At 41.3% G+C, this 12445-nt stretch overlaps 1 protein-coding gene across 1 annotated transcript in view; it reads right to left on the bottom strand.

Annotated features, from left to right (window-relative positions):
* The window catches only part of LOC117669079 (protein mono-ADP-ribosyltransferase PARP14), a 33375-nt gene that overhangs the window by 424 nt on the left and 20506 nt on the right, over nucleotides 1-12445 (bottom strand). The window contains exons 11-17 of the mRNA XM_034423208.3: nucleotides 10533-10682; nucleotides 8681-8743; nucleotides 8003-8170; nucleotides 6909-7133; nucleotides 6212-6814; nucleotides 4701-4849; nucleotides 2470-2644 (exon numbers count right to left, since the gene is read on the bottom strand). Of these exons, the coding sequence (XP_034279099.2) occupies nucleotides 2470-2644; nucleotides 4701-4849; nucleotides 6212-6814; nucleotides 6909-7133; nucleotides 8003-8170; nucleotides 8681-8743; nucleotides 10533-10682 (1533 nt within the window). The remainder of the gene's footprint in view (nucleotides 1-2469; nucleotides 2645-4700; nucleotides 4850-6211; nucleotides 6815-6908; nucleotides 7134-8002; nucleotides 8171-8680; nucleotides 8744-10532; nucleotides 10683-12445) is intronic.

The raw sequence follows: 12445 nt of genomic DNA, 5'->3' as shown, positions 1-12445 counted from the left end.
AGAAAAGGTGTAAAGAGTCAGCAACAACCAGCTTTCTGTCTTTTCACTCTTTAAGGCACTTTGCCCAATAATACCCAGTTTCCCCTAAAATAAGACATCCCCTGATAGTAAGCCCAATCGGGCTTTTGAGCGCATGCACTAAAATAAGCCCCCTCTGAAAATAAGCCCTCCCCAAAATATTTAAATGCATGCACAGCTGGTCCCCACTATTTCCTCTAGTTTCCCCCATGCACCCCAAAATAATAAAACCTCCCCGAAAATAAGGCCAAGCACTTATTTCAGGGTTCAAAAAATATAACACAGGGTCTTATTTTTGGGGAAACACGGTACATTGGTTATATCAAAATCAACCCTCAATAAAAACAAACTTTCCGAGTATGGGTAGTCCTTAGATTACGATAGAAACTGAGACTAGGATGGCTGTGGTTAAACGATGTGATAATAAAGAACGACATTGTATGACCGCATCAAATAGTGATAATAATCCCTGCGGGAAGAGGCAGGAGTCTGAGAAAAGGAAAGGAAGGAGGGTACATAGGTTGGGGGTGGGGGCGGAAAGAGCAGAGGCCTAAAGACCGTGGATAGGTTGGCAAAGCTCACTGGCATACAGGCAAGCGGGTGCAGGTATGTCTACAAAAGTACAGGCAGGTGGGAGTGCATAGTATGTTCCTTAGGAGAAAAGGCAGGGGGAGCAATTTAGTGGGGTACCTTGCAACCTTGCCTGCTAGGTTCCCCACTGACTTTGCTGGTGGGAAGCCAGCAGAGAAGGCTGCAAACGGTGATCATGCGACACAGCTTGCTGCAATCCTCATAATAATCACAATCTGGGCACTCAAGTGCCTGGCCTGTGCTCATCTGACCACAGGGACACTGCAATAGATGGGATGGTTGAGGACTGGTCAGTGCCACCGTAACTTTGAATGATCGCTGAACAAATGGAGATAAACCAAGATTATCTGCAATAAATGGACCTCATCATGTCATCTTGAGCATTACCGCCGTCAGGGGTGAAATCCAGCAGGTTCTGGAGAACCAGTAACAGAAATGTTGAGTAGTTCGGAGAACCAGAAAATACCACCTCAGGAGTGGGGAGGGAATGGGGATTTTGCAGTATCCTTTCCCTGGAGTGGGGAGGGAATGGGGATTTTGCAGTATCCTTTCCCTGGAGTGGGGTGGGAATGAAGATTTTGCAGTATCCTTCCCCTGCCACGCCCACTAAGTCACGCCCACAGAACTGGTAATAAAAAAATTTAGATTTCACCACTGACTGCCGTGGTAATGCAGTGGTTATAACGTAGTACTGCGGACTAATTCTGCTGACTGACACTACCAGCAATTCGGCAGTTCGAGTTGCAGTGGCTCAAGGTTGACTCAGCCTTCCATCGTTCCGAGGTCGGTAAAACGAGGACCCAGATTGTTGGGGGCAATATGCTGACTTTGTAAACCACTCAGAGGGCTGTAAAACACTGTGAAGCGGTATATAAGTTGAAATACTATTGCTAAGTGCTATTACCCTCCATTAGCTCCTTCCTTTAAACTGTATCTCAGCACCTGACTTTTCCACCATGAATGGATAATTGCATAGGTAGTCTTCAACTTACAACCTTTTGTTTAATGACCAAAGTTACAACTGCACTAAAAAAAAGTGACTTATGACCAGTTTTCACACTTACAACCGTTGCAGCCTCCTTATGGTCACGTGATCAAAATTCAGGTGCTTGGCAACTGTGGCATGTATTTATGACAGTTGCATTGTGCGATCACCAGCTTCTGAGAAGCAAAGTCAATGGAGGAGCCAGATTTGCTTAACAAGTGCACAATCACTTAACAACCAAAGTGATTCATTTAACAACTGTGATGGGAAAAGGCTGTAACTCACTTAACCACTGTTTTGCTTAGCAATGACAAATTTGGGCTCAATTGTGGTCGTTACAAAGTTAGGAGTTCTGGGCTCAGATACAAAGATGTTTTCCTGCATGTGGAAAGTACCTTCTACTCATTCCACCTGCCTGGACTACATCTAGCGTCATTCTGGAGATCATCAACCCCTCTAGAGTCATATGATCATTCCTTTTCCATGGGAATTCCCCTCTTCTATCTTTAGTGTCCAGACATTTGACTCACTACTGACCAAGTCACTAGGTAATGTACTGGACTCCTGCCAGAATGTAAAGCAAGCACATTTTTCTTCCAAATTTCTCCAAGGTCAGCAAAGGCTTCAGGAGAAAAAAAAATTGTTCTCCCCACACCATCCCCGGATGTATACAAATTATGCTGTGATGTAACGTGGCTTGATTAGATTTGGCTTAGCATGTTGTGCTACCCTGCTGCAGTGGTCCATAAATCATGGTTACACTTTAGCCTATAACCCCAGGCGACTGAAGCTGAGTAAACCTGTTAAACCAAACACGGCTTAGGACAAATTGTGAAACAGCTGCTACCAAAAACCAGCCTTAAAGCACAATTTACCATGCAATCCAGCGTAACTCCTGTTAAAGCCAGTGCTGTTTATGTGGGTTAAGGATGTACTGGCTGTTCCATGGAAAAGGAGCCTCTCGTTATTTATGCTGCCGTTCTTAACATCCATCTCCTGCTTTTTTATTTGGTATGCCTGCCAATAGTAGGGATTTTGTATCCTCTCAATCTGCAAATGAAAAGAGAGAAAAAATTAGTAATAAGACATGTCCTAAAAAAAGGGGGGGGGGGAGGAAAGAATCAATTTGGATCTTTGGAGAATAGCAGTTCAAGCAGAGCTACTTTTCTTTATTAAAATAAATTAAACAAAAAGTTGAAACCAACCAATTTTTTTTTAACACAGTTGCTATTTAAGGGCAACAGCTGTAGCATCACCCATTCCTCTAGTCCAAGGCTGTCAAACTCCCGGCCCATGGGCCAGATGCGTCACACACTGCCCACGCCCACGTCCAGTTTAGCGAAGGAGGGGAAAGTCCCGATACATCATGTTATGCTGCCGTGACGATGTGAGTTTGACACCCCTGTTCTAGTCCTATCTTGATCATTGGCGTTCCTGCATGAATTCTCCAATTCAGTGAGCCAGACTAACACTAATTCTTTAGGCAGCCCCTTCTAGATCATTCAGAAGTACGCTACCACTAAATATCAGAAAGACTCTCACAGAGGAGACAGACTGATTTTCTCAGATTGCAAAAGAAAGTTGATTTCAGGGAAGCATTCAAATTACTTCCTAATGTCAATCTGTTTGCCAGGGAAAGGGTCTGTACTTCAATGATGGAGTTTCTTTTGCAGAAGTAACGTAAGCCAAGGGCGGATGTCTACCTAACAAGAATGCAAACTACATTTAGTAATTCCTTCGACCAAGGACAGTTCTGAGAACTTTTCTATATCTGTGCAGCAGCCTGGATTTGAAGAGCATAAGACCGTGATGGCGAACCTCTGGCATGCAGAGCCCTCTCTTCTGGCACACGTGCCATCGCCTTAGGTCAGATCTCCGTGGCGTTTCTTTCGTGAGCTTCTGTTTCCCTGCTAATGATGAAACAGACGCTCACGAAAGAAAAAGATCTTACCTCTTGCCACGCTGCCGGTGTTGGGATGCCCCTCCTCTCGCCAGCCAAATGGTCTTCGGGTTGCTGCTGCGCATGTTCGCAAAGGCACATGTTTGCGCATGCACACACCTGTCAGTTTGGGCATGCACATGCGTGCAGTTTGGGCACTCAGTGGATAAAAGATTCGCCATCACTGGCATAAGACATCTGGAATGTATGTGAATATGCCATGCATGCGTTTTGACCATGGAATCCAATTCTCTACACAGCCTTACTCTCTTCTAGTACAGTTAGTCCTCGGCTTATGACAACTGAGCTCCAAATTTCTGTTCCTAGTTGAGACATTGAGTTTTGCCCCATTTTACAACCTTTCTTGCCACTGTTAAGCAAATCACCACTGTTGTTCAGTTAATAACACGGTTGTTAAGTGAATTTGGTTTCCCCATAGGCTTTGCTTCAGAAGATCGCAAAAGGGAATCGTATGACCCCAGGACACTGCAACCAACATAAATAGGAGTCAGTTGCCAAGTGTCTGCATTCATGGGGATGCTGCAATGGTCGTGAGAAAAATGATAAGTCACTTTTGCCAGGACCATTGTTAACTTTGAGTGGTCACTAAACAAATCATTGTAAGTCGAGGACTACCTGTAATTATCTTAGACTACCCTGCTCTAAGATCACAGTGTAATAAAAAGAGTTGACTTCTGATACTTGGTCAATTTCATAAGACATCTGTTCCCCTCTGAGTGCAATATGAGTATTTACACTACTATAAAAGGGACAGTAGAAATCCAAGTTCTTCTAAGCATTTAATGTTCGTGTCCATGGAGATTCTCAGTCATCCAGGTCATGGTTCATTAAACACTAATATTAAATGTCCCAAAGGTGTTTTTTTCAAGAGGCAACTCCAGGTTTTCTGTGAAGATGTTTCGCTTCTCAACCAAGAAGCTTCTTCAGCTCTCAGCTTCTTGGATGAGAAGCGAAATGTCTTCAAAGAAAAACCAGAAAGTCCAATTGCCTCTTGAAAAAGCACCTTTGGGACATTTAATGTTAGTGTTTAATGAATGGACGGCATCATCTTTTTTGGGGGGGGGAGACAAGCCTTTACTTGTCATTCAAAGCAGTAGAACAAAAGATTTGGGGTTTTTTGGGGGGGGGTTGCTGTTATTGCTTTACCTTTTGAATGGTATAATCCTTGCATGTTAGGTTAAACATATCCTGGACTTTTTTATATTCCGTCATTTCTGGTTTCAGCTCCACCACTTTAATACGCATCGCTTCCTCCATGGCATCCCACTCTTCAGGAATTGCGGTTGCCGGATTATCTTTGTAAAAATGAATAGGAGACAATTCCGTAAGCCTTTACAAATCGCCACTTTCCAATTCCGATTTTTAAGTACAGAAATTAGGCCAAATGTAAAAACAGTGTTAACATCTCTTACAACTTGGATTACAACATGACATCCAGTTTGGGGGAGGGGAGGGAGAGGGGAGGGAAATGGAAAACAAGAGCAAATTATCTATGGAGTCTGGGCGAAAAGGAATTGGCCTAATTCAATAGTGATGCTGCTAACTGACTGACCGCCCTCTACCTAGTAGTGCCAACCTTGCTCTCAAATGCAGCATAGAGAAATTCACGACACCTAATCCTTATGAAGTTCTACGAGCCATGTCTGAATGGATAACAAGAGCTATGTCTCGTTGCATGCATCAATGTCCTCTGTACAATACTGTATGACCTGTTTGTCATTTGCTTGTTCAGATGGGGGCGTGGGCAATGGATCAAGTAAAAATACTGTATTACTTTGCATTATAGGTAAAGGTAAAGGTTCCCCTCGCACATATGTGCTAGTCATTCCCGATTCTAGGGGGCAGTGCTCATCTCCGTTTCAAAGCCGAAGACGCCTCTGTGGTCATGTGGCTGGCATGACTAAACGCCAAAGGCGCACGGAATGCTGTTACCTTCCCACAAAAGGCGGTCCCTATTTTTGTACTTGCATTTTTTACGTGCTTTCGAACTGCTAGGTTGGCAGAAGCTGGAACAAGTAATAGGAGCTCACCGTTATGCGGCACTAGGGATTCAAACCGCTAAACTGCCAACTTTTCGATCAACAAGCTCAGCGTCTTAGCCACTGAGCCACCGCATCCCTTTTACTTGCATTATACCTGGCATTAAAATACAGCAAAGGGTAGCTACTTCAATCTGAAGCAAAACAAATAAAGGAAGGGGGCAGTGATCGTTAAAGGGTATCTGCAGTACAGTGACAGAATTTGGATGCTAGCAGGCAGCCAATTTGATCTAGTGGAGAGGAACTAAATTCAAGGGCTATGTAAATTAGGGGACATGTAATTGGAGGGGGAGGGGGGAGGGAAAGAAAGAAAGAAAAAGAGAGAGAGAGAGAAAGAGAGAGAAAGAGAGAGAGAGAAAGAAAGAAAGAAAGAAAGAAAGAAAGAAAGAAAGAAAGAAAGAAAGAAAGAAAGAAAGAAAGAAAGATGAAGAAGCTTCTTGAATGAGAAGTGAAATATTTTCAATGAAGAAACCAAGATAGTCCAGTTGCTTTTTGGAAAAGCACCTTTGGGACAACCACAACCTGGATGATTGAGAATCTCCATAGACGGCTGGACGGAAGGAAGGAAGGAAGGATACAGAATGAAGTCATAAATGTTGGCCAAGGTATAGAACACACCTTCTACTTTTGCAACACGTCGAAGGGCAATGCACGTTCCCTGGTCATCAACAGCCTGCATTTTACTAAGGTCCACTTTGTAACACTTGTTGTTTATGGTCAGCTCGTGCAACCTCTGATGTTGTGCTGCAGCTTCTATCTGCATATTGGTCAGACTGTCAAAGGATTTATATTGCCCATTGTCTTCATACCGCCACAATACAAGGTTTGTCAGAAGTTCTGCCTTGGATTTTTCTTCTCTATCCTCTCGGATCCTTCTGATCATTGTCTGTATTTCTGTACTGGCGTGCAAGACATCTTTAGTTATCCCACAAATACAAAGCGAGGGAGGAGAAGCTTCATTATCTAGTTTAATGGCAATGTGCAACTTTTTCTGGAGTTTTTCCAGGTTTTTATATTCCCCTTCTCCAAAGTTTGAGATCCATTCATCTGAGATAATATATTCATTCTGGGACTCTAAAATCAGGCTCTTAATCCACGCCGCTGCATTTTCCACGTTTTTCTGGTGGTCACCGCAAATCTGAAAAATGACTGGCTCAAACGTTCTCTCCAAAAATAAGGCAGGTTTTAATTCCACAGCAGGTTTTTTGGTGGTAAAGAATTCTGTAACAAATCAACATATTCAAGGATTCAGTGCTTCTAACTAATGCGTCTGCCAGCCAAATATTTAAGACCCAAATGGAAGACATTTTCTTACCTGCTACTTTTGAGAAAAAGGATTTCGGTGTACGCATACCACCACCAGATTTACTAGTCGTTTCTCCTTTTCTCTGCATGCTTGCATAAAATACATCTAATAGGTGCGGCTGGAAAATGACTATTTTAATTTCTCTCACCCCAGGGAGCGATGTTGTACTTGCATAGTCCACTACAGCATCAATCATGCTATCAGCTGCCCTAACCGGATCGCGTTTTGCAACTCCTGCGGGGTTAATAAAAAGTGCGTGTTTCAAACCAACTCTTTTATTTCACTGGGCACTACTAAACCTCACTTTTCTTTGTAAAGGGAAAATTCTTCTAATATCGTACAATATCTTTACAATGGAAATTTCAGCTAAAAGTTCTCTACTGCTTTCTTTTTTGGGAGGGGAGGCAAGGGGGAAGAATCTTTTGAAACTCCAAATATTGGATTCCAATCCTTAACAGTTTTAGGAAACATGGCTAATTATCAGAGGTTTGGGAGAATTGCAATCCAAAAATGTCTGACTAAGGAAACAAAAGATTCTTCCATGTGATCACAAGTCTTGAAAAGGTACTGTTACTCTTCCTTGACAAGGTCTTGCCTTTAACCCAACATACCCAACCCATTCCCTTGACATTTTTATTATTTTAACCATTTAGTTGTGTCCAACTCTTGGTGACTTCAAAATCAAGCACTCTCTATGCTATCCTGTCAAGCACAGCTTCTTTCAATCGTTGGTCAACTTTGTATTAGATTTGATGTTATCAAGCCAGCGTGTTCTCTGCTTGCCCCTTCTTCTTCTTCCACTACCCATTCCTAGCATTGTTACTCTGACTGTCCATGACATACACTTCCCTTGATATAACCATCAACTACTGGCCTGCAGTTCAGTTTTGAGTCCCACTCAATTTTCCAAATAGACTCCCCAAATTTAAATTAGTCTTCAGCGGTCAAGGACACAGCTCACATATAAACTTAATATCCTCAGTGATGCTACTAGCTACTTAGGATTATGATGCAAAATGAGGTGAGCCTTACAACATTATTATTACTAGAACTTTCATTATGACCCTTTCTACTTATACAATTTTTCACAAAGTGATACAGACCTGTCCCAATTGCTGGAAATGCAACAGATGTAAATTGCCTCTGCTCGCATTCCTTGAGTGTTTGAGTGACTTGCTTTTTGATATCATCACCGTGCACAAGATGGATTATGTTTTTACATGGCAGATTTCCTCCTTGAGTGCATATGAAGTTATTGTGTGGCTGGGAAGCTGAATGAAAACAAAAGTCAGCTAGGGAGCAAACAAGCCCGGGATCAATAGGAACACACATTTTCATATTTGAGAACAGCTAGATTATATATTGCAACAGATGTACGAGTTAGTTTGGTTTTGGCTGAAAACAAAGAGTAAACCCCAAAACTATGGGTTTATGGTTAGCAAGTATCAGCCAGATCGGTATGACTACTTCAACGAATGGCAATTCAAACCAAGTGTGGGTTAGTCAATAGATAGAATCAGTTTATGCCGTCCTTTGTTGCCTGCATAATCCATATCTACAATTTCATTTTATTTTACTTACTGCAAATACACATTTTAAAGTTAATATATTTGTAGGCAAATGTGATTGATATGAAACATTGTTCACAATGTAAGTACAAGGAACAAACAATTCCAATGTATTTGATTTTCCACAACTTGTTTTTAGAAGTATCCTGAAATTGATTAAGCCATAAAAATCAATTAAGCCATAAAAATCCTATTAAAAACATTGTTCCTTACCCAGATCATCACATTCTTTCACCACCTCTGGACCAGCATTTTCCATAATTGCTTTGGAAACACCTTTTAAACAAATAAGTCAGTTTGGGCAGGTGAGATAACATGCCTGGTTATATTTAAAGCTTACACTGAATAAGAACAATCATTTCAACATGTGAATCTCTGACTCCATCCCTTTTCTTGAGGGTGTGGACAATCTTTTTCAGATCAGAGTCCACAATGACCCAGCAATTAATTCCATTTATAGGGTTGGTAAGAAAGAGCCCTCTTGATGATGATCATACAGAAAAAGGGGAGAGAGTTTAATGAGGCCTGAACCAATTTCAAAACTCACAGGATTCATAATGGAGTCTTTATGGTGAATTGCTCCTGAAGACCTCCTGTTGGCATAAAGGAAACCCTCCCCTTCAGAGAAAATAAAGGAACATACGGATTCTTTGTCCATTGCTAATTATTTTGTGCCTTTCTCTACTCAGAATTTGCTCCTTCTTTGTGCAGAGAGATAAGGAGGACTCTGGCTCTCAGGAGTGGAAGAGAGATCTCCACCCAGGCCTCAGAAAACAGGATGCAAATGGTCAGTATACAAGCTTCTCTATGAGAAGCCAGTTCCTGAAATATCAAGATTTCATGTAGACAAAAGAAAACAGTTCTTCACATATGCTGAATATTTCACCTGTGGACTTTATTACTCCCTGAGGTGATGATGGCTACTAATCTGGATAGATGTTAACAAGGAATGGTTACACTTCAGGGGAACAGCTTTATCTGGGCTATTAATTTTGCAATTCAATTATACCTCCACTTTGCCTCCAAATATTGCTACAGGAGCGACAGTGGGAGAGGTTGCATGTAAATATTGGGCTAAAATGAGCCTTGACATAATTCAGCATGGCTGTTCCTATAAATCAGAGCTGTCAAACCCGCGGGCCAGATGCGTCATGCGCTGGCCACGCCCATGCCCAGTTTTAGCGAAGGGGAAAAAAGTCACAATATGTCACGTGACTCTGTGAGTTTGACATCCCTGCTATAAATGATAGTTCCCCATCTTTAAAGTACTTGCATCACTTGTTAATTTCACTAATAATGCAGCTGAAATAAGAAAAAAGGCTACCCCTTGGTTAAGTATAATTATCTTGGACCAGAATTTCCATCACTAAGCAATGGGAGTCATAAAATGCGACATCAACTGACTGCATCCAGGCATTCCCTGTTACCATTGTTAAGCAAGGATCACAGGCTGTTAAGCAAGTCCCAGCCAGCTTGCAAGCAGGTAAGTTGCTACTGGGCAGGTGGAGGGTGTGTGGGAGTTCCACGTGAGTATGGAGAGGCCAGTGGTGGCTGTTGCCAGAAAGCGGACGGTGTAAGTAACCTACTAGCGTGGCTTATGACCTTTTCTGCCAACTTTCCCGATGGTTTTGCTTACACGAAGTGGGCAGGGAAGGTTGTGCAAATGGCAGCCGTGATTGAGGGATGTTCTAACCATGGTAAAAATGAGCCAGTTGTTGAGTGTCCAGAGTGTGGTCATGTGATTGCAGAAGTACTGGGATGGTTAGAACTTTGTGGACTGGTCCTAAGTACAACTCATTAAGTGGCTCATTTCAAATGGTTGTTGAACGAGTGGTCATTAAACAAGGGCTACCTGTACAACCATAGGAAGTCATCTGATGTGATGAGCGACTCTTTTCAGCAGATTATTACTTTTTAAAAATAATGTTACCCTCCTGTACCCCACCCACCAAAACTGGACCACCAAGCACACTTAACTACAGCAAACAAAAGTAAATAAGCTAGAGAACAAGTCAAATTTTAGGACAAAATTTGAGGGAGGACGCCTGTAATGTTGAAAACATACCATTTCTGAGATTAAACGTGTGATTGGTTATGTTTACGATGGCATCTGTCTTCTGTTCAGTAAGATCGCCCTCTTCCAGTTGCAGTTCAACTGAGCCAATTTGCATTTTAAGAATTCCATATTTTAGAGCTGAACTCGGCTCAAAAAAACCTGTAAGAAGGTAAAAAGAGAGGTTGAGGCAGACAAATCCATTTATTCTGAATTCTTGCCTCCCAACATCTGTGGCTGCATAATTTTTATCCTACACTTCTCTATGTGTCTCTCCCTCTATATATATATATCAAGTTCATTAATTCAACATAGTTTCAGTTGATAGCCAGAACGCTAAGCTAGATGACAAAATTCCAGATTTAATTAAAATTTTAATAAATGTTTGTCCAATTTAGACATCGCTTAATTTAAGGCACGAGTATTATAATGTTTTCTTGGCTCTGAAGTGCCATGACACGTGTCCTATACTAAAAACTAACAGTAGAATAAGAACAATAATTAAGCTGTCCTCCATTTGCACTTAATTGCTTTTGAAATTCAATTAAATAAAATTAACTGAATTTCATTATAGTTAGAAGTTTAATAATTCTGTATGTGAATAATATTTGGATAATCTCTGGCAATCTCTTGAGATGAAACCTCCCAGGTGTTCAAGGCTCAAGGCCTTAAATTGTGGCCATGGGTTTTGCCGTATTATAAACTAGCAAGAACAGACTTCGGGCTTTTGTGACCTTGCCTCCCTTTCATCCTCTTTATCTACTGTTGCTGAAGCCACAATTATTGGAAACACCTGCTTTCTGTTTTTAAACTCCAAGCTACATCTACCAGCTCATGTCTAAAATCAGCCCCTCTCTCAGAAGTTAAACAAGCAGGTCATTAGAAGGGCAAGAATCTGAGAGGTCTCTAAAGATATGAGGAGGCAGCTGCTTTGATTTGATGAGTCATCCCATCTGCTCCAGCCTACTGCATACACCATTACACACACACACACACACACACACACACACACACACCTTTAAGAGGGAAGAGAAGCAACTGCGTTCTGCTCTGCTTCGCTGCCCACTTAGCATCCTGAAAAATGGAAGAAGTTTCTGTGCCTCTGCAGCCCCTGTACCAAAGCCTCTTCCATGAGCTGCCCATGCTTCTGTGGCATGAAAATGTCTGACCCCTCATATTCTCCTGAGTGCCCAGTGACACTGGAATAGAGATGGTCCTCGATTTACAGCCATAATTGAGCCCACAATATCGGTCATAATCTGCGGCGGCCCTAAAATGGATTCATCATGTGACTGCCCCCAATTTTTATGATCTTTTTTTTTTGCAGCAGTCATTGTTGTTAAGCAAACTCATTATTTGCCATGGAGCGATTTTTGCTAGAAACCATAAGTAAATGTCAGTTAAAATGTGAAAAAAATCAATCATGTGCTGCAAATGGCCATAAATACGAGTCTGTTGCAGGGTGGATAAAGATTTATGAGTTTTTAAAAAATAAAAATAAAAAAATGGATTTTTAAAAATTTAAATCCGATTTTTTTTATTTAAATCGGATTTTTTTTTATTTTTATGGAATTTATTTTAATAAAATGCTTTTGGAGTAAAAATCTATCTAAAGATAGTTTTCTATTTAAGATACATTAATAATTTAGTTTATTCAGCATGAAATGGAGCTTAGTTATGTAGCATCAGAAAAGGAACTGCTGCGGGTCAGAGATGACAGTTGCTTTTTAAAAATTATGATTTAAATTGAGTTGATTTAAATCGACTTGATTTAAATCAAATCCACCCTGCCCTGTTGCCAAGCACCTTAAATGTGGCCAGATGACTGTGGTGGGGTTCAAATCCAGGCTGTAAGTAGCTTTTTTAGAGTCACTGTAACTTCAAATGGTCATTAAGCAACCGGTCAAAAATTATATGACTGTATT

The sequence above is a fragment of the Pantherophis guttatus genome, chromosome 1 (genome assembly GCF_059756535.1).
Source record: "Pantherophis guttatus breed Tessera chromosome 1, ASM5975653v1, whole genome shotgun sequence".
NCBI classification, from domain to species: Eukaryota; Metazoa; Chordata; class Lepidosauria; order Squamata; family Colubridae; genus Pantherophis; species Pantherophis guttatus.
Note: the sequence above shows the minus strand (reverse complement) of the source record. Positions and strands in the feature narration are given on the sequence as shown.